Source organism: Sesamum indicum, linkage group LG3 (assembly GCF_026168435.1).
Source record: "Sesamum indicum cultivar Baizhima isolate 11 linkage group LG3, ASM2616843v1, whole genome shotgun sequence".
In the NCBI taxonomy this organism is placed as follows: domain Eukaryota; kingdom Viridiplantae; phylum Streptophyta; class Magnoliopsida; order Lamiales; family Pedaliaceae; genus Sesamum; species Sesamum indicum.
The window spans coordinates 2,988,197-3,012,523 of record NC_142659.1 but is presented as its reverse complement, the minus strand read 5'-3'; the positions used below and the strand labels follow the sequence as shown (position 1 = coordinate 3,012,523).

Below are 24,327 nucleotides of genomic sequence, written 5' to 3'. Positions count from 1 at the left end.
TTAAAATTTTGCATTTTTGATGTTTCGGTTCGGGATTTTGCAAAAAATTATTGGAATAAATCATATGCTATATTGTTGTTTTAAAAAATTTTCGTTCATGTTGATAAAAATAAACCAATTAGAACAAAAGCCCCAATTTAAATGAATCACGTGAAGTGAACGTGATATATTTCAACGACTTTTGCAAAGTCCGCCATCGAAAAGACCAAAATTAAAAAATATCAAAAAGTTACAAGACTTCTTTTACAATCCTAAAAAGATAAAGAATAAAAGTGCCGCCATACCAAATTGAAAGGATAAAAAATATATTTAAGCCTTTTTCTGAATTTGAACTGGAAGATGGTTCAGATTAAATACATTGACTGATCTTAATTGTTAAAAGATATATATTGGAAAAAAAAAAGAACTCCTAGTTGATCATTAAGTTATTAATAAATTTAATTATCTAAATTACTGAATAAATTCTTTTGAATTTAGACGTTAAATTGCTAAAAAATTAAAAAAAAATCAAATGCTTATTATCCTTAAATTGGGCATGAATTTCTTTGGATTGTAGTATTTGTGATTAATTATGGCTTAATTAAATTTACTACCGTGTATATGAAGGGTGGAAAACTAAGGATGCTAAATATATGAGTGGCAAATGATACATAATTTTTTTTTTTTTGATAATTACAGAATTTCGATCATCGAAATTTTAAAAGTGCCCGTAAATTGCTGAGGTGGACAAAATTATTGCTTTTTTTTTTTTTAATTTGGATTTTTGCTGACTGAATATTTTTTCCCCTACCATGTATGTGCTTATATGAAAATATTTTCCTACCACATTATAAGCTATGACATGGAAAAACAAGAGGGGACACTTTTTTATTTGTGGATATTTTTAGTGATTGGACATTTTTTTGTCTTTTCTGCCACATAAGAGTTTATATGAAAAAAAAAACAATCAAATGGCATCAAAACAAATTTTTAATTTATATATTTTATATTAGGAGTATGCCCCGCGTGAATATAATAAATAATTTTATACGTAATACATTAGTATAAAAAACCCAATATATATATTAGTGTAGAAAATAAGAAAATCGACTTAAAGGGATTAAAAACACAAACATAAAATTATTATTTATCAATAATTATAAATTTAAAAAATAATTATTTATATATATTATTATTTTAAGCTGAGGGGGTGACATCATCGCTCAGCACTTGTAGCCCACCTCTGTTGTGGACCGCGTCGCCCCCTTCAGGGTAAGGGGGAGGGGGCGGGGAAAGGGGGGGGGGGTGGGGATTAATTATTTTTTAAATTTATATTATATAATAGAATTATAATTATACACTTTAAATTTGTGTTTATGTGGCGTGGAATTTTTAAGTTAGTGAGCAATTCTGCCAATTTAGAAAATTATAAAATCATATATGTCAGTAAAATATGGTTACTTTTTAAAATTGGATGACCGAAGTCCTGTAATTGTTAAAAAAGAATTTAATTCTACAATATTAATTGCCATCCTTATATATATGGTTCTTATTTTGTCACTATCTCATATATACGAGGCAATCAATACAATTAAACCTTAAATTATTACCAATTCATATAATTTTATTTCTAAAAAATTAATTACATACATAATAACATAAGATATTGATTCTAGAAAACAATAATTATGACTAACCTTTACCAATTACAAACATTAACAACCAGCGACAATCCGTTAATAAGTCATCATAATTAAGATACATAGACGAATGCCAATATATCTTACTACAAAAAGGTATCCTCTTAGCGATGGATTTTTGACGGACTTTGCGACGGCCTTAAGTTGCTTTTTTCTATCTAACGATATTAGTGATGGATTACCGACGGAAAGATTTTCATCCAAAAAAGTTGTGTTGGAGAATACTATATTGCAATTAGCAATGAAATCGCCTGTCTCATTGCTTTTACGACCCAAATCTCATGCATAAAGGATGTCAATTGAATCGTCTGGATATACCAACCTTTGTTGCACTTAGGTTGGTGAAGAGGATATGGACGTTAGGAACAATCCACTTCCAAGCTAACAATGCAAAACATCTCTTAGTCTTCTAGCAAGGTGAAACTGTTCTGGTCATTGTTTATGGTAAGAAATACACGTCTTCTCTCCAAAGAGAGTCCACACAATTTGTGATAGAATCTCCTATAACAAGTGTTTTTAGAATTGAACCCGATCGGACTAGATTGGCCAGTTCGATCAGGAACTATTCATGTGGTCGACCCAATGCATATGTCCAAAATCGGTGGGGACTAGTGAAAATTGGCCAAAATCGGTAAAAGCTGGTGACCCGATAATCATTGGGCCAAGCCCACAAGTAACGCAAACTAGCCCCATCCGACTAAAAGCTCAACCGGTCCACCAACAGGACAAACAAGGCCTACTAGCAGGACAGATAAAGCTAAACCCACAAGCTTACCTGCTATGTTTCTAAACTAACAAGTCCAAGAGATAAGCCTATTCCAACCGGACACATCACCGTATAGCTGGGAAGACACGTCATATAACTCACCATTTATTTGTACCTAGGACAGTCAAAAGGTGCCGTCCCCGCTTGTGTCCAGGTGGAGGAAGAGTTACTAATCATCTAATTGGTGCCTGGAGAGCAGGATAAAATTACTAGGATTGGTTCCCAACTTCTATCTACACTAGCAGGACAATCAACCGTCTTCTTGTAGTAGAATGTTGACGTCTTTGCTTGGACAGCTAGTGACCTTGTAGGGATTGATCCCAGCATAGCTGTGCACAATCTGAATATAGATTTGAATTTCCCCTTGTAAAGTAGACAAAGAGACATTTTGGACCTGAGAAAGATAAAATCATACAAGAAGAGGTAAGTAAGTTGTTATCAGCATGGCATATAAAAGAGATCCGATTTCCAGAATAGTTATCCAACGTGGTGCTAGTATCCAAACCAAGTAACAAGTGGCGTATGTGTGTTGAATTTCGTGACATCAACAAAGCATGCCATAAAGATTTCTATCCTTTACCTCGTATAGATCAACTGGTGGATTCCACCTCTAGCTATGAATAATTGAGTTTCATGGATGCTTCACAGGACTATCACCAAATAATGCCAAATCTCGATGATCAAAAGCGTGTTAGCTTCATTACTTCAGGGGGAACCTATTGCCATGTTGTTATGCCTTTTGGATTAAAAAATGCAGGGGCTACGTGTCAATGCCTAGTGGATCGCATGTTTTGAGTACAACTAGGACGCAACATCGAGGTGTACATTGATGACATGCTGGTAAAAAGCCGATAGATGGACCAACACCTTGCTGATCTAGCGGAGACAATCAATACATTAAGAAAATATCACATGAAACTCAATCTGGCCAAGTATGTCTTTGGAGTAAGAAGTGACACATACAAGCAAAGGACATGCTATCTTATCGAATATGACGTATCCCTTGAATTGTCGAGGGAGAACCCATATTCTGATTATTGTTGTACTTACGACTGTACCCTTACTTAATGAAATTTACATTTACAAAAAAAAAAAGGACATATTATGTTGTGTCCCCGCTATATAGACAAATCCTAGTAGAGTTAAACCTTGCTTATTCATAAAGATCAATATAAGCCTTTTTTACATTCAATGAATCTTGGCCTCATTTCTTTTCCGATCTCGAGCGCTTGGTGCTTGATCTCAATTTTCAACTAGACCAAATTCAAATTCAATTAATTCTCAATTAATTGAATCCATGTTTTGATTTGACCCAATGATGTTTAAATCCTTATGGTGCATACTGAATTTCAGCAACATCACAATGATCGAAGTATTTCCACGAAAATTCTAAAATTATCGGAGGATTAGCTTTGGAAAAAAAAGGTTAGCACTCTTATGCTTAACTCAATAACGATATAATTGAAGAAATTAATAGAAAACTTCAATCAAAGTGATATAATAGTTAAAAATAGTGCAAAATTAAAGAAAATCATGTGCAGTGCCAAAAACATTCTGAAAATAGCTTAGAAAATGAGAGAGAATGAGAGTTTGAGTGTGATAGCTTATGTTACCAAGATAACTGTACTATACCTCAATTTTTATAAATGTCCATAGATCAAGCTTCAAGGGTGAGTTGCGGCAAATCTAGTGTCGTTAGATAGCTGCACGTGTTACCTTTGTAACAAAAAAAGAATAATGAAATTTAAACTTATCTAGACAAAATATGACCATTTGATCAAATATCTAGACAAATTTAAACTTAGTATATAGGGATGCAGTTATTTGCTGACTAAAGAGTCAATTCTAACCTAGCCTCTTGGAGTTATCAAAATTTATCTTGTTTGGTGTTTTAAAAATTTTATTTTGACATGAACACTTAATATTCTCACGGTCCATTTATGCATGTTGAGACTTGGCCATTTTAGAAATGCACTAACACCATCCTCAAACTCCAGAGTAAGATCCGCCCTCCTTGACGGGTTTTTTTCATACATCCATCTCCTGAACTTTCTTAAAATGATGATTTCTACACACACACACACACACACACACATATATATATATGCATGTACTTTAATCGACAAAATTAAAGTAGTACAAACAAAATCAGTTAATAAGTACTTCATTTAATTGATTAAAAATGGTTCATGTTGTTACCTGATTAAAATAGCTCCAAAGATAAAAAAAAATTTGAGAGAGATCGAGGAAATTTATTATCAATTGTATGAGAATGCAAGAGAGACGATGAGAATAAATAAAATGAAGGCAACACATATATAAGAAAATTTGGAACAAGCATTGGAATAGTTTTTGGAACCCCAAAAATTGCCGTTAGAATATAGCTGTTGCACCACATTTAGGAACGAAAAATGGAACATGTTTTCTAACAAAAAAATAGTCGTTAAAATTTCGCTGTTGCAACGTATTAGGAACAATTGTTGTGACACAAATTTTCTATCTATTAAAGCCGTGCCAAATTGTTACTCACGTTGGAATGATAATTGGAATGCAAACTGTTTTCCACAAATACCATATTTAGGAATGGTTATTAACAAGTATTTTTAAGTACTAAAACCGTTTTAAAATTTGTACCTCATTTTGGAATGTTTTTTTCAATTTTCTCATATTTCAACAGCCTTTGAACCGCATTTTGGAACGATCCTCGTCTACCATTGGTGGGCCGTTCCAATGGTTATAAAAGCGTTCCAGATTATGTTACAATATTTTATCATTCCACTTCTAGTACAATAGTAGGAACATAACTTGTGACACAATAATTGAAACGGTTGTAGCAACAACCCGACAATTCAAAAAACAAAGGATGGAATATAAGAGAATTATGACGTCGATGACCTGATTCTAGATTCCTCAATCGTCTAATGAGCATTCCAATTTGAAACTGTCTTTGGATCCGCTCCATGCAAATCCCATTTCTTTTAATAGTGTATATTACATTTAACTTTATACAAGTATAACAACATTATTTGAAAAATATAGAATCAGGGATAAAATTGAAAGTTCATGTATTCTTTTGCTCACGACGCCATCATTTTCCATTCAAAAGCTAATAAAAGGGGCAACTATAAATAGAGAATTTTCAAAAATTTGAAAAAAAATATAATTTCACATATTTAAAAGAATTTAAGTGTAATTAACCCTCTATAGAAATGAGAATACAAATCTATAACTTTCAAGATTTTTTATTTTAAAAGTCCTTAATTAATTATTGCTAGAGTTGATATTAGTTTACATGTTGCCATACCAACAATCAACTAAGTTACAAAGACAACCTAATTATGCAAAGCAATAATTAGTAAAGTTTTCAAAGTAAAACACACTTCATTCAATTCATAAAATAAAATTACAACAGCAGCACATACTCAGATTGTGGGGAAATTGTAGCTGGATAGTTTTGATCAGATCAAAAACCAGCTACAAAATAAAATTTAATATACTTTTATATGATTAGTATATAATTTAAGAAAAATAACTAATCACATAATAAGTATATTGTATATTTATTGTGATTGATTCAATTTGATCTGACCTGATTTAAATTATAATTTTTCATATAATTGTGATCACCTACACAGGTTGGTAATCTTATTTGTTTATTAAATTTATTACGAGAATCACTTCTCAGTAATTATATCTCTTCATGTCGATTTTATTCTGGCTTGAAGAAGGGTAGACAGATCAGCCCACCATCGACCCTCAAGTTATGCCCCGTGATAAAAGCCGAGTCATCGGAAGCCAGAAACAGGACCGCCTCCGCCACATGCTCCGCCGTCAGCGACACCCCTTTCAAGCTAGTCAAAGGCCCGAAAGTCTTTTCCAAATCCTCGGCCGTAAGCCCCACTTTTTCGACAAACGGCGTCGGAACCGCCGAGGGCGACACGGAATTAATCCTTATCCCGTGCAATCCCAGCTGTTGTTTCGCCCCTCGCACCAGCCCCACCACTGCATGTTTGGACATGGTGTAGTCTGCCTGGAGTATTCCGCCGACCTCCCCCGCCACACTGGCGGTGCAAATAATAGCTCCTCTGGTGCCCAGCTCCACCATCTTGCGCCCAGCCTGCTTCACACACACAGCCATGCCCCGTGCATTGACCCGCATAACCGCGTCGTACTCCGAGAAGTCTAGCTCCAGTATGGTTTGGTGGAAGCTGCCAGTAATTCCGGCATTGCTGTACATGATATCGAGTCCACCGTAGGTTTTCACGGTCCACTCCACCATGGACTTGACTTGTTCTTCATCTGCGACGTCGCACTGGAAGTAGCTGCAGCGCTGCGAGCCGATAGATTCTGCCACGGATTTGCCTTTTTCCGGTTGGATATCGGCGATCACCACCCCGCGGGCACCGTGTTCGGCGAAGAGGCGGGCGGTGACCTCTCCGATGCCGCTAGCGCCGCCTGTTATTATGGCTACTTTGCCTTCTAGCTTTTTCTTGAGGGAAATTGATGGGGCATCCGCCATTTTGGGTTATGAAACTGTTCTTCTGCAGCCAATAGTTTTTAGGGGTTTTCTATGAATTCTGCTCATATCCAACATCACACACATATATATATAATTTGTCGTCAAGAGATGTTTGTTGTGAAGTTACTTTGGTCAAAATTATCCTCAATAAAAAATACTTTAGTCAAAATTATCAAAAAAAAAAAAAAAAAGAAATTCCAATTACTAGCAAATTAAAAATTGCTTTGGTCAAATTATCACCAAAAGAAAAAAAAATTTGGTTTCGTCAAAGGAAAATAATATATTTAAACATAGTTGTGGGGCATAGCACACTTAATGATGTGTAAGAATATATAAAATATATAATTAAATATTTTTAATCAAATTGTAATTATTAAATGTATTTTTTCTAATGATTTTTATATAATCAAAGAAAATAAATAATTTTCAGAATATAATGGAGAGAAAATATCAACTTTGTGTTATTATAATTGACAACTAGATACGGTGGCACGCAGTACCTGCGTGCATAAATTTTTAATAATACTTTTATTTTATTAAAAACTCATAGTTTGTTTATTTGTATTAAAATTTGACAATTTTACAACTTCACATAAAAAAGTTGTCTGGTAACTTTTTCTTAATTCATTAATTATCAATACATATTTTACTCAAATTAAATTAAAAATTAACACTTAATTTGTATAATATACGTTATATTTATAACGATGACAATAAATACATACAAAACAAAAATCAATATGTTATTTCAATTTCAATTAACAAAAATCTTAAGCAAAATGGGAGTAAATTTAATTTTTGAGTATATGTAATTGTATAAAATTATTTTTTTAAAGAAACTTGAATGAGTAGTTGCTTTAACATGAGTTGGGACGTTGAAGGGTATTTTAGGTATTAAAATAATTTAGTATAATGGTATCAAATTAACACTTTAAATCTATAAACTCTCTTCCCTTTATGATAGTATAGATATGAACTGGAGTTGACTTTATAGCTGATACATAGATAATATGTAGGGTAAAGTACACCAAAATTTAAACACTATAACAAAAAGCAATATAATTAACGATAAAATATCAAACAACAACTGAAGTCACTATAAGAAATGTAATATTTAATTATAATTAATTATCATGGTTAATAATAAATATTCGTAGCAAATAATTATTGATTACGACCACACGACAGTAGTTGGCCAGTGAAGTAACAATAGGCATGGCACCATAGGGAAAAATAAAAGAGACCTTGATCGACACGTACGTCAGTTCTGGTGGGAACATAGACATCTCACTCTGTGCTATGAACAAAGGAGCGCGTAAATTATAATTAATATTTTCGAGTGGCTTTCAACTAGTCTAAGGTGCGTCCCTAGCGCTTTCAACACATGCTTCCTTTAGAAATGCTTGCTTATGGTATGATATACGCTGATCCTACATCTTACCTTATGTAGAATCGATAGGTAGAAGGCACTATTCTTTACATCCTTTCTCCGGTACATCAAATCAACCAAGGGAATAGGTACATAGTTTTTGACTGGCAAAAATATTTGCCATGACTAAATGATTTTACAATGGTTCTTACTTGTGGTAAATAATTTTTTTACGATGAAAAAAATCAGCTTTTCATGTCGATTTTATTTAACCATAGATAATTATTTACTATGATTATTAGTTATAGCTATTAAAATTGTAACCGATAGTAATTTTTTTCTAGTGAGGTGTCGTGAAAGACATTTGGTTAGGGTAAATTACAATCACTTTATGAAATTTGACATTATTATAAATACCTTTTCGTTTTTCGAAAAATTACAAATACATTCCTAAATTTAACATTCATCTAAGGATGAAACCAATCTGTAATATCGTGAGGTTTTCATCCAATTTTTATGGTCAACTGATCAAAATGTCATTTTGAATTATGAATTATAATTTTATATTTTTTCAAAAAATTAAAATATTTTTATGAACTAATATGCCTTATGAGTTATTTATTTATCCACCCTCATGATTTTAATATTCCCACACCAATAAGAAGCATCGAGCTATCATTTTCATGTAATATTTCAATAAGAGTAGGTATATGTCGTACGCTCACCCCAAAAACAATTCAAAATGTTATATTCTTTAGAATTGTTTAAACTGAATTTAAACTTTAAGTTAAAAAAAATAACTTTTATGTTTGAATTTGACCGAGTCCTATTGCAAATAAACTTTGACTAATTCTCTAAAATCATACATATTATTTGCTCTCAGAAATTTATTTTCTTAATTAACATTTCAATTATGTCTGTCACTAAATATTTTATTGCTCGATCGTATCGTTATTGGCGAAATTCAGAGTTTATGATCAAAAGATCATGGGTTTGGGTCCTACCAATTAATGAGGCCTACATATTATTATTATTTTTGGATAAGATTAAGTTCATTACAAACAAACAAATCCAGAAAGAAATAGAAAAAGAATATGACACTGCTGTTAAAAGTAGACGATATATTCACCTTCGTGGGACTGGACCCGATAACCTATTGATTGCGCGACATCAACCTTATTATTCGAGCAATTATGTCCCATTGGTGTTAGTTATACTGATATTAATAACGGATGAATATTCACTTGTTAATAATTGAAATTCATAATATAATCGTAATCAATTCACTGAAAAAAGAAATAAAATGTCCCAATCTTTTTAAATTAAAAGATTGATCATTAATTTTCCTTAATTAGATTAATAAGTTCATAGAAGCCAACATGGTAATCAATCAACTTTATTGTATATAATTGAAATTAAATTAGTTAATGTTTTATGATGAAATTAAATAAATTCTTGCATATTTTTCAGTTTTGTCGTCTCAATCCTTTTGTTGATTTTCCATTTCCCCAACATTATAATTAAGACCAAATATAAGTATTATATATATTTATATAATTTTGTCATTGGCCGCAGCCCACATAAACAAATATTCAATTATTGACCGCAACCTACATTATTGTTGTCTTGGGTTTAATTTTCGACGCCGTAAGTGGAAATTCATTCACTTGAATAACATCATCGATATAGAAATACAATATTTTGGAAGAGAAACGCCGTACTGAAACAACCCCTTTCTTTCTATCTTTTTTTTTTTTTTTTCCAATGAAAATGATGATATATATATAGGGAAAAGTATTATTTTAGTCCGCTAAGTATGCCTAATTTTAATTTTAGTCCGATAACTATGTCCATTTTTATTTAGGTCTAGTAACTTACGAAATTGCTTACTTTTAGTCATTTGGCAGATTTTCGGACAATTTTACCCCTATGCAACTTTTGAAAGGCAGTTTTAGTTCATACGCACTCATAGTGGTAAAATTGTCCGAAATATGTCAGAGAACTAAAAGTAAGCAATTTCGTAAGTTATTGGACCTAAGAAAAAATAGACATAGTTATCGGACTAAAATTAAAATTAGGCATACTTAGCGGACTAAAATAATACTTTTCCCATATATATATATATATATATATATATCTTTTTCATCTATTTAAATTTACAAGAATCTAAACTTCATATCAAATTGAGAAAAGCTTTTTAACATCATAAAGTCTTTTAAGAAGATCAGATAAAAGATTTATGAGATATGGGATATAATCCACCTTAGTGCTTTATTTAGGAATTTGTAATTTATTACTAGTCTACGGGTTCTTCTTTCAAATTTAGCATTTTTCTAAACATAGAAGGCTGGATAAGACCAACCTTTTCAAGTAAGCTGACTTATTATGTGTTGAAGTCCAATTCACAAACTATGAATATCTTTATATGGATATATTCAAGAGTTGCGTGGCTCTGATGCCATTTGGTACCAAGATATCATGACAACCAAAATAAAATTGAATATAAAAATCATTATTGAACCAGGAACTTTAAAAATATAAATATATAAAATAAGAAATTTGAAACAATGTGAAGCGAAGGTTGGAAATGAGAATAGTGGTGAGAAAACTCACTCAACAAATAATTCTGAACTTGGAGATGTTTCAATTTTTGTCTATTTTTTTTGGAGTTTATTGAATGACTGTTAATTTATCTTTTCCATATGTTTGGAATAAATAAGAGAAAATAGGAATATTCTGTTTAGTATATAGCATAGGCACATACTCAGATATGATATTTGATCTTTGAGATTCAGAAAAGTTACTCATTAATGTGTTCCTATGTTTTCTTGTGAAAACAAGTCTCTTTTAAGGGAATCTTTGTCAATTGAAAATTCTTTAGTAATTGTGAGAATCTGTGAAGGTGCAGAATTATGAGGTCCTCTATGGATAGATTTCTCATATATAATCTTGGTAGACAAGTTGTGCAAGGTATTCTTATTTCCTAGAATTTTGAGATATTGGGTCTAATAGTTTTTGAAGTTGAATGTCTAGAAGGAGTAGCAAATTGAGAATAAAAGCTTCTATTGTTTTTAGAGAAATTTGCCGAAAGAACTTGACTCCTAAAGATCCATCAGGATGTTGGGTAATTTGATCAATCTCTGAATTTTTTATAGGTCGAGATGGGGTATAGAATCAGGAGGTAGATTTTATATTTCAGGTAGGATGACATTTTCAATTCAATTGTTTTTGGAACATAAGGTTGGATTTCGCTCTATTTATTTTTCAAAATATTGTTTGGCCTGGTGACTTAGTATGAGATATGACATGAATATCTAAACTAGTATTTGTGATTTTATAATGGAGCCTATGGAATATTTCATAAATATGAGATCCAAACTTCATTTTGTAGTTGTAATTTTGACATATAAAGTAAGGATATCAATAATAAGAGCATCATTAAGAGAAATAGTAAAGTTTGAAATAAATATGACTGTTACAAAAACTAGTCTCAACAAGCCTAAGTAGGGAGTCACGGAAATCCAGATGTCTACAATCTCACAAGGCGAGAAAAACACTAGTATCCAATCCTTCTCTTGTTAAGGGCTTTATGGCAATTTGTACAAGACTAATACACATAAATTTATATCTATTTTTTATATGTTTAACAATCGAAGATTTTAAAAACAATTGCAAAGTTTGTTGATCTAAACTAATAGTAAGACTTGCTCTTCAGTCTTTATGGTGAATGTAGATTTAAAATCAATATATGAATTTTTATAAATTTCTTTACTACTAGCCATAGGAGGTTTCCAATCAAATAAATCTTTATCTTCTCACATCATTTCCCCTGTAGTAATTATATTTGAAAGGTTGTCCCTTGATGAGGAGGCTCCAGAAATTCATGCTCCTTCCATATTTTGTAGATATTCATATTTTGCTCTATCGGATCAGACAACAATCTATTCCGACAGAACCGTTGAAGTAAGCTGACTTATTACGTGTTGAAGTCCAATTCACAAACTATGAATATCTTCACATAGATATATTCAGGAGTTGCATACTCTGATACCATTTAGTACCAAGATATCACAACTAAAATGAAATGGAATATAAAAATCATTGTTAAACCAATGTCATGAATTTGAAAATTATAAATATATATAAAAAAGAAATTTGATATAATATGAAGCGAAGGTTGGAAATGAGAACAATGGTGCGAAGACCTACTCAATTAATAATTCTGAACTTGGAGATACAAGAATTTTACAGAATGAAGGGATATACAGATATATGAATTATTAAACACATCATTTCTCTATATTCTAAAACATTACAACATAACTTGCTGGAATGAATTGTTAGAGAATAGTGACAGTGTAAAATTCTCAAAGATGAGTTATTTATTTCCTCTTCAAATTATCTCTATTTATAGAGCCTTAGTGAATTGGTGCTATTTTGATGGTCTTCCAGTACTTGATTTCCTTTGCCGAAATGTTGGCAACAGTTCTCACTGATGGAGAAGTTTAGCTGATAGTGATTGTCATTTCTCCATAGTGGATATTAGAAATGACATGATGAAGTCCATAATGGCTGTCTTTCTTTCCAAGTGGGTGTTTTACAATTTTCAATTTTCAAAAGATCTACTACTTAGCTCCAAATTGCATGACAGGCCATTTTTCATAACTTGTTACGTATGTGAGCGAAAGGTCAACCACATATTAATTGATGGAGATTCTGCGGTCAATTCTATGAAATTATGCACAACGAATTAGTTGGGGGGTTTCCATGGACGAACAAACAAATAGTTGTTTAATGATCAAAGGCTTCAACTAAGGGGGCAAAGGGCTCTCGACACCATAATAATAAACTTATCGATAGAGGATATGGCTTCAACTGCATTGTTTCATGTCATTGATTCCAAGAAATTGTACAACATGCTCCTCGATTGACCTTGGCTACATGAGAATGGCATAGTTCCTTCTACTTGGCACCAGTACTTCAAGTATTCATGAGATAATGTTGTGAAGAAAGTGCTTGCTGACGATAAACTATTGTCGAGGTGAGTCTCATTTCGTTGATGCTGAATACTATCTTGGGACTACAAAAGCTAAGCAAGACTTGTCTACTGGAAAAGCCGAACAAAAAATCAATCAAGATGATGGAAAAGCAACCCAATAGGGAGCAGCGAAAATGGCCCAAAGGAAAAATCCTCCCTCGTAGGATTTGATTCATTAGAAGAATTGGTACTTCCATTGATCAATATCGATGCCAGGAAGCCTCAACCACTCAAGATGTTTGTCGACCAACTCAAGGACCCGAAAATAAACATAGAGAACCTTCAAAGCTACAAACTGCAAAAGGCTTTAATCCTAAAGCCTACAAACTTCTTGTTGAAGTTGGGTACAATCCACCAAAAAAAGATGCTTTAGAAAAACTCTCTCCAGAAGCTAATGGTGGACAAGTACATGGGTTTAACACAACCAAAAAGATGTTAAGAGAAAATGGATATATTGTTCAAAGCTTTCAGTTAGGCCTTAGGTTCACTCCCCATAATCCCATCCAAATAGCCATGAAAAGAGCCAGCACTAACCATATCGTTGAAGAGAATGCTCGTCAAAAAATGACATCTGTCTTTGATAGGCTTGGACCTTATAGAATATTGAGACGGAAGAGAGCTAAAAATAAGAAGTTGGACAAGGTCCAGACACTAGAAGAAAACATTAGAGTCACAAGCACATCAAGTATTTCAAAGCTTGATTCTATCCCACATGAAGCGATGCACCAATTTGATCAAATCATGTGACAAAATTTTGAAAGTTAAATTGCAAATTACTATTTTCACTAAAGCACAAGAAGTTGAAGATGATGATAAAGAAAGTGCAGCATCATCTTACTATATGAATTGTGGTGACGAGATAATTGGCCATGTCAGAAATGAAATTGCAACAACACATCACATAACCTTGAGCGAAGAATATTCTGTCGAAATAAAGGATGTAGAAATTTCCCTTACTCAGCTCGAAGAAGGTGTTAAGACCACTTTGATGAATTGAAAGAGATCAACTTGGGCATGTTGAAAATCCTCGCCAATCTATATCAATGCTCAATTGACTGATGACGAGGAGCAGTCATATGTTGAGTTACTGCATGAATTAAACGATGTGTTTGCATGGTCATATAAATGTCCGGCCTACACCCAAAGGTGGCAGTCTATCAATTGGTCAATAAGGAAAGAGCTTCCCTTGTCAAGCGAGCTCAACGTCGATTCCGAATCAAGTTGGTCCCTTTGATTGAAGTCAAAGTTAATAAACTCATCGAGGTTGGATTCATTCGAGAAGTCAAATATCCAACATGGATATCATCGTCCCCGTGAGCAGAAGAATAGAAAATTCGGGTATGTGTCTATTTTAGGAATTTGAACAGTGCTGCCCCAAGGATGATTTTTCCTTGCCCATCACAGAACTCATGATTGATGCCACAATGTGGTATGAAGCCTTGTCTCTCATGGACGGGTCATCTGGTTACAACTAAATACGTATGGCCCTAAGAGATGAAGAATTGATGGCATTTTATATCTCGAAAGGGATATACTGCTACAAAGTAATGCCGTTTGACTTAAAGAATGCTGGCACAACATACTAAAGGTCTAAGCAAAAGATATTTGATGATATACTCACAAAAGTATTGAGTCTTATGTCGACGACCTTGTCATGAAATCAAAAGGAGACAAGATCATCTCCAAGATTTAAGGAAGATATTCGAACAACTAAGGAGATATCAACTCAAGACAAATCCACAGAAATATGCACTTGGTGTCACCTCGTGAAAGTTCCTCGAGTTTATTGTTGGCTGCAGAGGAATAGAAATAGAACAAGCCAAAATCGATGCAATCTTAAAGATGCCCGAACCTCGAAACATCCACGAACTTAAGAGTTTGCAAGGAAAGTTGGTTTATCCAGTTGGACAATGTCAACTCTTTAGTCTCATCATGAAAAAGGGTGTCCAGTTTGATTTGGATGAAGTTTGTCGTGATGCTTTTAGAGGTATAAAGTCCTACCTAATTAAAGTTCTTATCCTGGTTGCACCCATGCTTGGACGCCCACTAATTCTCTACATTGCTGCTCAAGAATGTTTAGTTGGAGCACTACTGGTACAAGAAAATGATGAAGGAAAAGGGGAGTGGTTTGTACTACTTGAGTAGGATGATGACGCCTAACGAATTGAAACACTCACCAATTGAAAAACTATGTTTGGCGCTCATCTCTGCAATCTAGAAATTAAAGCAGTACTTCCAAGTACATACCTATAGTTCGTTTCAAAAGTAAATCTACTAAAGTGTGTCATGTCAAAGCCAATCCTATATGACAGAATTGCAAAGTCGTATCTTCAATTGCAACATTTCGAAATTGTTTATGTTCCTCAAAAAGCCATGAAAGACAAGTATTAGTGGATTTCTTGGCAGATCATCCTATCCCTATAGAGTGAGAGTTGTCTAATGATCTCCAAGATGAAAACGCCCTTGTCATTTAAGTCACCCCTTCTTGGAAGAAGTACTTTGATGGAGCTTCACATAAAAAAGGAGCCAGTTCTCGAGTCATATTCGTTGCATCTAATGGTGAAGTATTGTTATATTCCTTCATCCTGACTCAGAATTGCTCAAATAATATTGCTGAATATCAAGCTCTTGTCCTTAATATTGAGATGGCAGTTGACATAAAACAGTTGCATCTAAAGTGTATGGAGATCTAAGTTTGTCATCAATCAGCTCCTCGAATTATATGAGGTTAAGAAACCCGAGCTATTTTCATATATTAATTATGCTCAAGCTCTCATCGGATGGCTTGGAGATAAATTGAGTTGTGTGAAGAAAAGATATGCACTTGCCAAACTTGCCTTTACACTCACGATACTTGAAGATAATTCTCATGTCACGATATGCAAGAGTTCGGTGGTACCGCTAATTTTTTATGATGCTAATTATGGCCCGTTGTGTCAACATGAAGGAGATGAGTCTTCACGGCATGAAGAGTCATGATCGTTACGTATTCATGCAAAAGTTGATACTAATTATCTTCCGTGAAATGCTTCCTTAGCCGCTGTGGAGCGCATTGACTGAGGTAAGCCTTCTATTCCAGATCCTATGTTCGATGTGAACAAGGTAGTCGCAACCATATTGTGCAACCTCGAGAAAATATTTTCACCGGCTTTCTTCGACTCAATGGAGCACCTAATTGTTCATCTGCCATATGAAGCGCGCGTGGGAGGGCCTGTGCAATACAGGTGGATGCATCTATTTGAGATGTAATTGTTACACAAGTTATTCTATTTTTTGGAAATAGTTCTAGTGTCATATGTTTATAATAAATATCCAGTTATTAGATTCCTTCGAGGCTTGAAAATGAAGGTGAAAAACAAAGCACATGTCGAGGAGTCCCTGTAGAAGAAATCAGTCTGTTTACATCGTAATATGGCGTGACTACTTCACAATTGGTCAAAATGTACGTCTAGATGATGTGTCGTTCTGGTCCACTGAGCCATCTCTGCTTCGAGGCCCCACTAGCCCTACTAGGGTAGTTGAAAATAGATTCCTTATGTTCGACATGATTTTTCGTGAAGGCTTTCTTGTTCCTTCGGTAAGGATGGTGCTCAGGGAAAACTGTCTGTGGTAGTCAAAGTAGCATGTCTTCCTACTGTGCTGCAGATAGAATGCCCGTCTGTCATCTATATAAATCGGACAACCCATACTACCAGCAGTACTCCATCCAGACGCCATCCCATAGGCGGGGAGGCCATTCACCAACCACATCAATGCCGCCCGCATGATGAATGCGTTGTCCGTGGCATTGTCGTACGTCCGAACACCCACATGCCACAACTACAGCAGCACTTCGATCAGCAGTTTCAAGAACACATCGATCAGATGCTTTGGATTAGAAGGACCAGGGATCATCATTGTCAGGAATATGTACTCAGAACTCATGCACATACTAGAGGAAAATTGTACGGTATAATGATAATGGGCCAACATGAATCAGTACGAGCTTACAGACAGTGAGGCGCAAAATCGTCTGTGCGAAGGCCCAACCAAACATTACGCAGCTCTTCTACAAGCCTCGACATCGGATGGATGACACGTTGACCCCTCTTCTGTCTGATGTGTGGCATGCGACATCATGTGCTCGACAATTGCCCTCGAAGAATAGAACCTCTGTACACAGGGAGTAAGCGACAGGTACTTAAGGACGACGTATCAACACGTCCTATCCATTATAAATCTGTTACAAATCCTACTATTTTTTTTTTGTAGTAAATGCATAAATTAGGGGTGCAAAGTGTATTTGACCCTACTTGAATTAATTAATAAAGTTAATCATGTAATCTAGAAGATAACTTTAATTACTTCTAGACTTGAATTATCTACCACATTACTCATGCCGGAATGTGTGTCACGTGATTCCTTAGCAAACTAATTAATCACTCACTTCCTTCTCTTGGAAGAGCAAAGGGAGTAAAATAAATGGCTTAATTACATTTTTCGTCCTTCAACTACATTTTTTTTGTATCTTAATTATTTATATTATTAAATTGAAAAATAGTCTCTGCATGTTTTTAATTTTCTGGAATTTAGGACAAAATTAGCTGAAATTTTTAAAATCAATTAGAAATTATAGTACGTCTTGCACATGCAGGTGGAAGATCAACGACCAATTTTAATTTTTTCAGTCAAATGTGTCCTAAATAAATAAAAATTGAAATATACAGGACTATTTTGCAATTCTAATAATACGAAGGACCACAACACTAAACATAATTAATTAAAGGAAGAAAAATACAATTGAGCCTAAAAATAATTACAACGATTGCTTTCTCTCTTTAACTAAAGATCATATAAATGATGGCGTAGATATGATCCATGTGATTATAGGATAATAAATAAAGCTTTTCTTATGCAAAAATGATTATTTTAAGATACGACAATGATCCAAATGAATTATTAATATTAGATGATGGGAACATATGAACCGGCCGGTTTTAGCTTCCCACACAAAGCTGATACTATTCAAAATTATAATTAATGTCTGTATTACTATTGTTAATTATTTGCTCAAATATTTTTGGTCATAATACTTTTACCAATCATAAATGTTTTATAATCCGGAATTTAATTATATATAGCTTCTTTCCATATATATAATAATTAAACTTCTATAAATATAGTATTAAAAAATAGAAGTTTTTCTATTTTTTTAAAACCTTAATATTGAAAAAATTAAAGATTAATGGAAATGTAATATTTTAAAAATTATAACACATATGTAACAAGTCGACTTGAGATTCTTTATCTTTTTATTTCTTTTCAAATGCCTAAGTCATGGATGGTTTCGTGGATGAGTACCACGTACGACTCCAATTTTTATTTTTAATTTATGTTTTGGTCTTTTTAGATTTATTAATATTATAATCATTAATTAGTAATTATAAATTAAATATTTTATTATTTTAATTAATAGTAAATCTAAAAGTATATTAATTAAAAAATGCAATCAACAATTATAAATATTATTTATTATTTGCTGCCTCACATTGACTTAGGTTGTCTTGAAATGGCTTATTTATTCAAATAAACCAAAAATAGAATAACAAAAATGAAACTTTTTTTTAATTAACAATTTTGTGGCAAATTGGGATGGCCACCTACGACTTGTCATTTTTAATTTTCTTTTTTAATATGTATTGTTTGATTTTGAATAGGACGAGTAGAGACACTAAAAGTAATATTGTGAACGATCTCAAATTTTAGAACATTACGTGTAAGAAAAGTACAAAGTTTTACAAATTGATTCCGTAAATGATTTGTTTGATAATTTTGATGACAGTAATTTCACTTAAATTTAAGAAAAGTAATTGATAATTATATATATATATTTTTAAATGGGAATTACATATCTATATATGTCGGGTGTTGGAAATGAGCAAAATTCATAGGAAGCCTTAAAAACTATAAGCTGTAGAAGAGCAGGTTCATAACCCAACATGGCGGACGCCCAATCAGTTCCCCTCAAGAAAAAGCTAGAAGGCAAAGTAGCCATTGTAACGGGCGGCGCCAGCGGCATCGGAGAGGCCACCGTCCGCCTCTTTGCCGAACATGGCGCCCGCGCGGTGGTGATCGCAGATATACAAGCGGAAAAAGGCCGATCCGTGGCGGAATCTATCGGCTCGCAGTGCTGCAGCTACTTCCAGTGCGACGTCGCCGATGAGGAACGAGTCAAGTCCATGGTGGAGTGGACTGTCAAAACCTACGGCGGACTCGACATAATGTTCAGCAATGCCGGAATCATTGGCAGCTCCGACCAAACCATACTTGACCTGGACTTCTCGCAGTACGAAGACGTTATGCGGGTCAATGCCCGGGGAATGGCTGTATGTGTGAAGCAAGCTGCGCGTAAAATGATCGAGCTGGGCACTAGAGGAGCTATTGTTTGCACCAGCAGTGTGGTGGCGGTGGTACCCGTGCAGATGTTCACCGACTACACGATGTCGAAGCATGCGGTGGTGGGGCTGGTGCGAGCGGCTAGCCAGCAGTTGGGAGCTCATGGGATAAGGATTAACTGCGTGTCGCCCTCGGCAGTGGTGACGCCGATGGCCAAGAAAGTTGGGGTTGCCACCGCCGGAGACGTGGAGAATCTTTTCGGGCCTTCGACTAGCTTGAAAGGGGTGTCGCTGACGGCGGAGCGTGTGGCGGAGGCGGTGGTTTTTCTGGCTTCCGATGACTCGGCGTTTATCACGGGGCATAATTTGGTGGTGGATGGTGGGCTGATCAGTATGCCCTTTATTCAAGTTGGAACAAAATCATCATGAAAATAATCACTGACAAGTGATGTTATATGAAATTTAATTAAATAAGATTACCAACCACCGTAGGTGATCAATAAATGTGTGTGTTTTTGCTGCTGCTGCTGTTGTAATTTTATCAATTGAATTAAGTGTGTTTACTTTCAAAATTTTGCAGATCGCTTTTATTAATTGGGTATTTCTTTTTCGATGGTTAGTGTTTCGGAAAATTGTATTTTTGGTGTTATACATTAGAATTTTTTTTAATTTAATCTCATTTATTATGATTTTACCGTATTATATCTGATAAGTAATTAAAACATGCTTTACAAATTGTTAAAACATGTTAACATGCTTATTCACATAAAATCTATAGCCTCTACATCGAATTGGGCTCTGATACCACTTGAAGGATAGCGTGGTACGACCATGGAATGTGCTGGCGGAAGCGGTAATGCAAACGCATACAATAACTAAAAATTAAAGTGTAAAAAATAATGAATCCAAAGGGTGTACCCTTGGAGTTCCTAAGCTTTTGATGTAGTACGAAAATTATACAAGGATAAAGGATTAATCACATGAGGCTATGGTTGAAAATAAGAGGAGAAGCATAAATTTTAAATTCGGAATTTGCCTCTTAAAATTTCGAGCTTCCAACCGATTAATTTCGTTGCATGTTCACCTAAGATTCTAATACAGGAATCCTCAAAGATGATCAACACCAGACCAGAATTAACGAGGACTTGATCCCTTTACTAGAAGGAATCAAGACAAAAAATCTCGCCCTTGGTGAGAAGAGGAGGGGTGGCCGAAAAGCATGATGGAGGAGAAATAATTTTGTTTTTGTGTTGAATTGTGTAATTAATTATTACCCTAATAATTATACACAATATATATTTTTATACCTTGAATAGATAAAGAAGAATGTGTCTAGATACATTCTATTGTCTATAAGGCAACTCCTCAATCCATTCCAAATGGAGAAGAGTCTAATTATGACCAAGTTAGCACTTTCAGAAAATACAAATCTTTAGTCAACTTTCTCCCCACCAATTTTGGTAGTGGGCCTCAATGAATGGGCCAATTTTATCTAAAATAAATTCAACGTCCAATGAATTTTAATTAAATCCAATTTAATAAAAATCCATTTGATTGATCCCACTAGGTATTTAATCTAATTAAATACTCAAGCCCAAATTGTCTCTTATTAATTAATGGAATCCAATTCATTAATTAAATAAACACACGTCCAATATAAATTAATCACATTAATTCAAACTTGGGCCATCCATCCAATGGACACTCATGTGTTAGTAATCCAATTACTTACACCGTATGGAATTAATTTCAAATTAATTCCTTGTTCTTTCTCGATGATTTGTGTATGACTCTTTAGGTTCACTTTTCAGTTAGACTTGGGCTAGTGTCCAATTCTATTATTAATTATATCTAATTTAATTAATAATTTTTTATTAATGCTTAATCAAGAAAGCCTGTCACCATGGGTGACTGTCTAGCAAAGGCTCTGGAGTCCATACAGGTACGGTCCTTCCGTCTCCCGACCTTAGTCTAGGACATAGAATTTGGTATCGGTTCCCATCCTAGATTAGGCATCTATGCTTAATACTTGTGATCGCGTTATGTCAAGTTCTCGACATAGAAACCTCTTTTTCCTATTCGATCAACCACTGTGGCCATAGGTTCATAAGGCGTGAACACATCTTCAAGTGCATAAGAGATACTACATACTAATAGGGGACAAATGTTCTTCTTGGAACTCATTGTCCTCGCTACATACTCCGACTACACTAGACAAGCTTTATGATGATCATGTCTGTGACATAATCACCTCTCGGGCAGATCCAAGATACAGTTATCGATTCACGTGACTAACATGATTCTTCAAGTCTAAGGACTACTCTTATACTATTAGAGTCGGGGATTCGAGTTATACGGATCAAGCTTCCAAGGCATCCATATAATGATCCTTGCGAGTGAGTTCGGTCAGTTGACCACCTTTTCAACTAACCCACTGAAATTACATAGACGTCCAATGTCTGTCGCCGACGAAATGCGGCACTCATTCAATGAATGCAATACTCAGTGCAAGTCTTAATAGGACTCTTGATGTCCAGTCTCGAGATCCTAGACTTGCAACGTTGCAGACCAACCCTCAAAAGTTGGTTCCCTAGCCGCCATCCAATACACAGCCCAACTACCTGGGTTATTAAATGGTCTATGGGCGTTTATTATGACGTCAAAGCAGTTTTTGACGTATTTATTATCACAACAGACATATGTACCAAAAATGAAAACTTACCATATTCTTCGAAACAATATTACTTAAGTAAAGATTGCTTGAATGATTTTCAAAACCGTCAATCCAATTAATTTTTTGGTCACCTATTCCAACGTGTTACACCTGTCGCAGATGAGCTGGGATAGTCTACTGCCCCCAGGTTGCAGATCCAGCCCATCCATGGGCCGCATCACCACCAGCACCACCAGTAATCCCCTCACCATCAGCGAGCCATTATATTAGCCTCGATGATGCTGGAAATTTTTTTTTATAATGTTATTTTTACATTATTCTATTTTAAACATATTAATTAACATATTATTTTAGGTCTGGACTCAAATTTCATGAGCGCATAAATGCGGTGGTGCGAGGGCACTATCCAAACACAAATCCCTGGGGATGTTTGCACAGTGGGCCACCAGAGCACTAACAGTTCTGCTTCAAGAGCTTGAAGCTAATTTTTTAAAATTTTTATGTTATCGTATAATTCAATTTTTTCTAAGATCTTAATAATTTTTTTCCTATTATGTGATATTTCAAGTGAACTGCTGGTGCAACTCTGATGATGAGCCCATATTCTGGGTTTTCCATTTGTGGGTGGATAAGTTCATTTGGAAATAGTTCGCCATCGCCAGGAGTCAGTTGAACAAATCGATTTGGCTGGCCAATAAGGTCTAGCACCAGCTGTTGCTATACTGGGCCAGCGTGGACTTCAAGGATGAGTCCACCAAGAACAAGGTCAACTAGTCGGCTAACCCCGAGGTGGCATCTACTGTCTATCGAGAGAGATTTTTCTCTATTAGCATTTACAAGAGGAAAATGGTAGGTAGCATTACAAATACAAAAAAAAGGTGTTCCAAAGAAGAATTTACATTTTAAGATAGTCGGATGTATTTAGGAACGATAAATGAACAAGTGATACAAAATTCCTTACTAATTAAGAATCGTCACAACACAACCGTTCCAAATAATTATGAACAACGTCTATTAGGACGGAAGGGCTCCCATTCCATGGTCCTTCCAAAATCCGGTCTGACAGTGTCTAGCTAGTAATTTCTCATTCTAAATTTAAAAAAAAAAAATTCATTTCTACGCCAGCTCCAAATTCCACATTTTTTTGTAATCCTCCCTCCCTCTCTTTTTTCCAATATTCTCTCAATAACTTTCCACAATTTTTATTATTTTACTATTTTTTATTTATTTAATTAACGTATATATATATATATATTTTTCAAAAAGTAATGATTATATTCTTTAAATTTTAAATTAATTACACTAACATAAAATGTGTCACAAATTATTAGTATACATAACTAGTAACTGTACTCAGTCGATACTTGAGATTCTAAAATATATATATAGTTTTATATGTATAAATTAATTCGACTAACAAAATAAATACACTAATTATACGTGATTGCACAATTGAATATCGCTTGAGGAAGTGAAAAGTCTGTTGACGGAAAAAATTCTTTTTTTTTTTTATCTTAAATATAAATATAAGTAAAATTATATTTTTAGTTTCAAAAGATTGGGAGTTCAACTTTTTTATCCTATGTTTTAAAGATGTTTCAAAATGATTTTCTAATTGAAAAAAATTGAAATATTTAGTCATTTTTTTTATATAATTTTTAAAATTGAAAAATTTCAACACATTTAATCTTATGTTCAAATTCCTTAAGAAAAAAAAAAATCCGCAATAAGGACACGTTCAATGCGCATTACACGTGTCTTTTGACATATTTTCAATTTCCCATATATATATAATCAATCATGACGATGTATTTAGTAAATAATATTATTGTCTTTTAGCCTTTTCAAATAGTTTTTCATTTATATATATGTATATATATATATATATTCTCGAATTAAGCTCTCCCT

At 34.1% G+C, this 24,327-nt stretch overlaps 2 protein-coding genes across 2 annotated transcripts; one reads left to right on the top strand and one right to left on the bottom strand.

The window, feature by feature from the left end:
• Window positions 1-5,806: 5,806 nt before the first annotated feature.
• LOC105157111 ((+)-cis,trans-nepetalactol synthase NEPS2) lies at window positions 5,807-7,035 on the bottom strand. Its single transcript, XM_011073411.3, has one exon. The coding sequence runs from the start codon at window positions 6,962-6,964 to the stop codon at window positions 6,155-6,157; it is 810 nt and encodes a 269-aa protein (XP_011071713.2). The 5' UTR covers window positions 6,965-7,035; the 3' UTR covers window positions 5,807-6,154.
• Window positions 7,036-19,261: 12,226 nt separating this feature from the next.
• On the top strand, window positions 19,262-20,317 carry LOC105157144 ((+)-cis,trans-nepetalactol synthase NEPS1-like). Its single transcript, XM_011073454.3, has one exon. The coding sequence runs from the start codon at window positions 19,350-19,352 to the stop codon at window positions 20,172-20,174; it is 825 nt and encodes a 274-aa protein (XP_011071756.1). The 5' UTR covers window positions 19,262-19,349; the 3' UTR covers window positions 20,175-20,317.
• The last annotated feature ends 4,010 nt before the right edge of the window (window positions 20,318-24,327 follow it).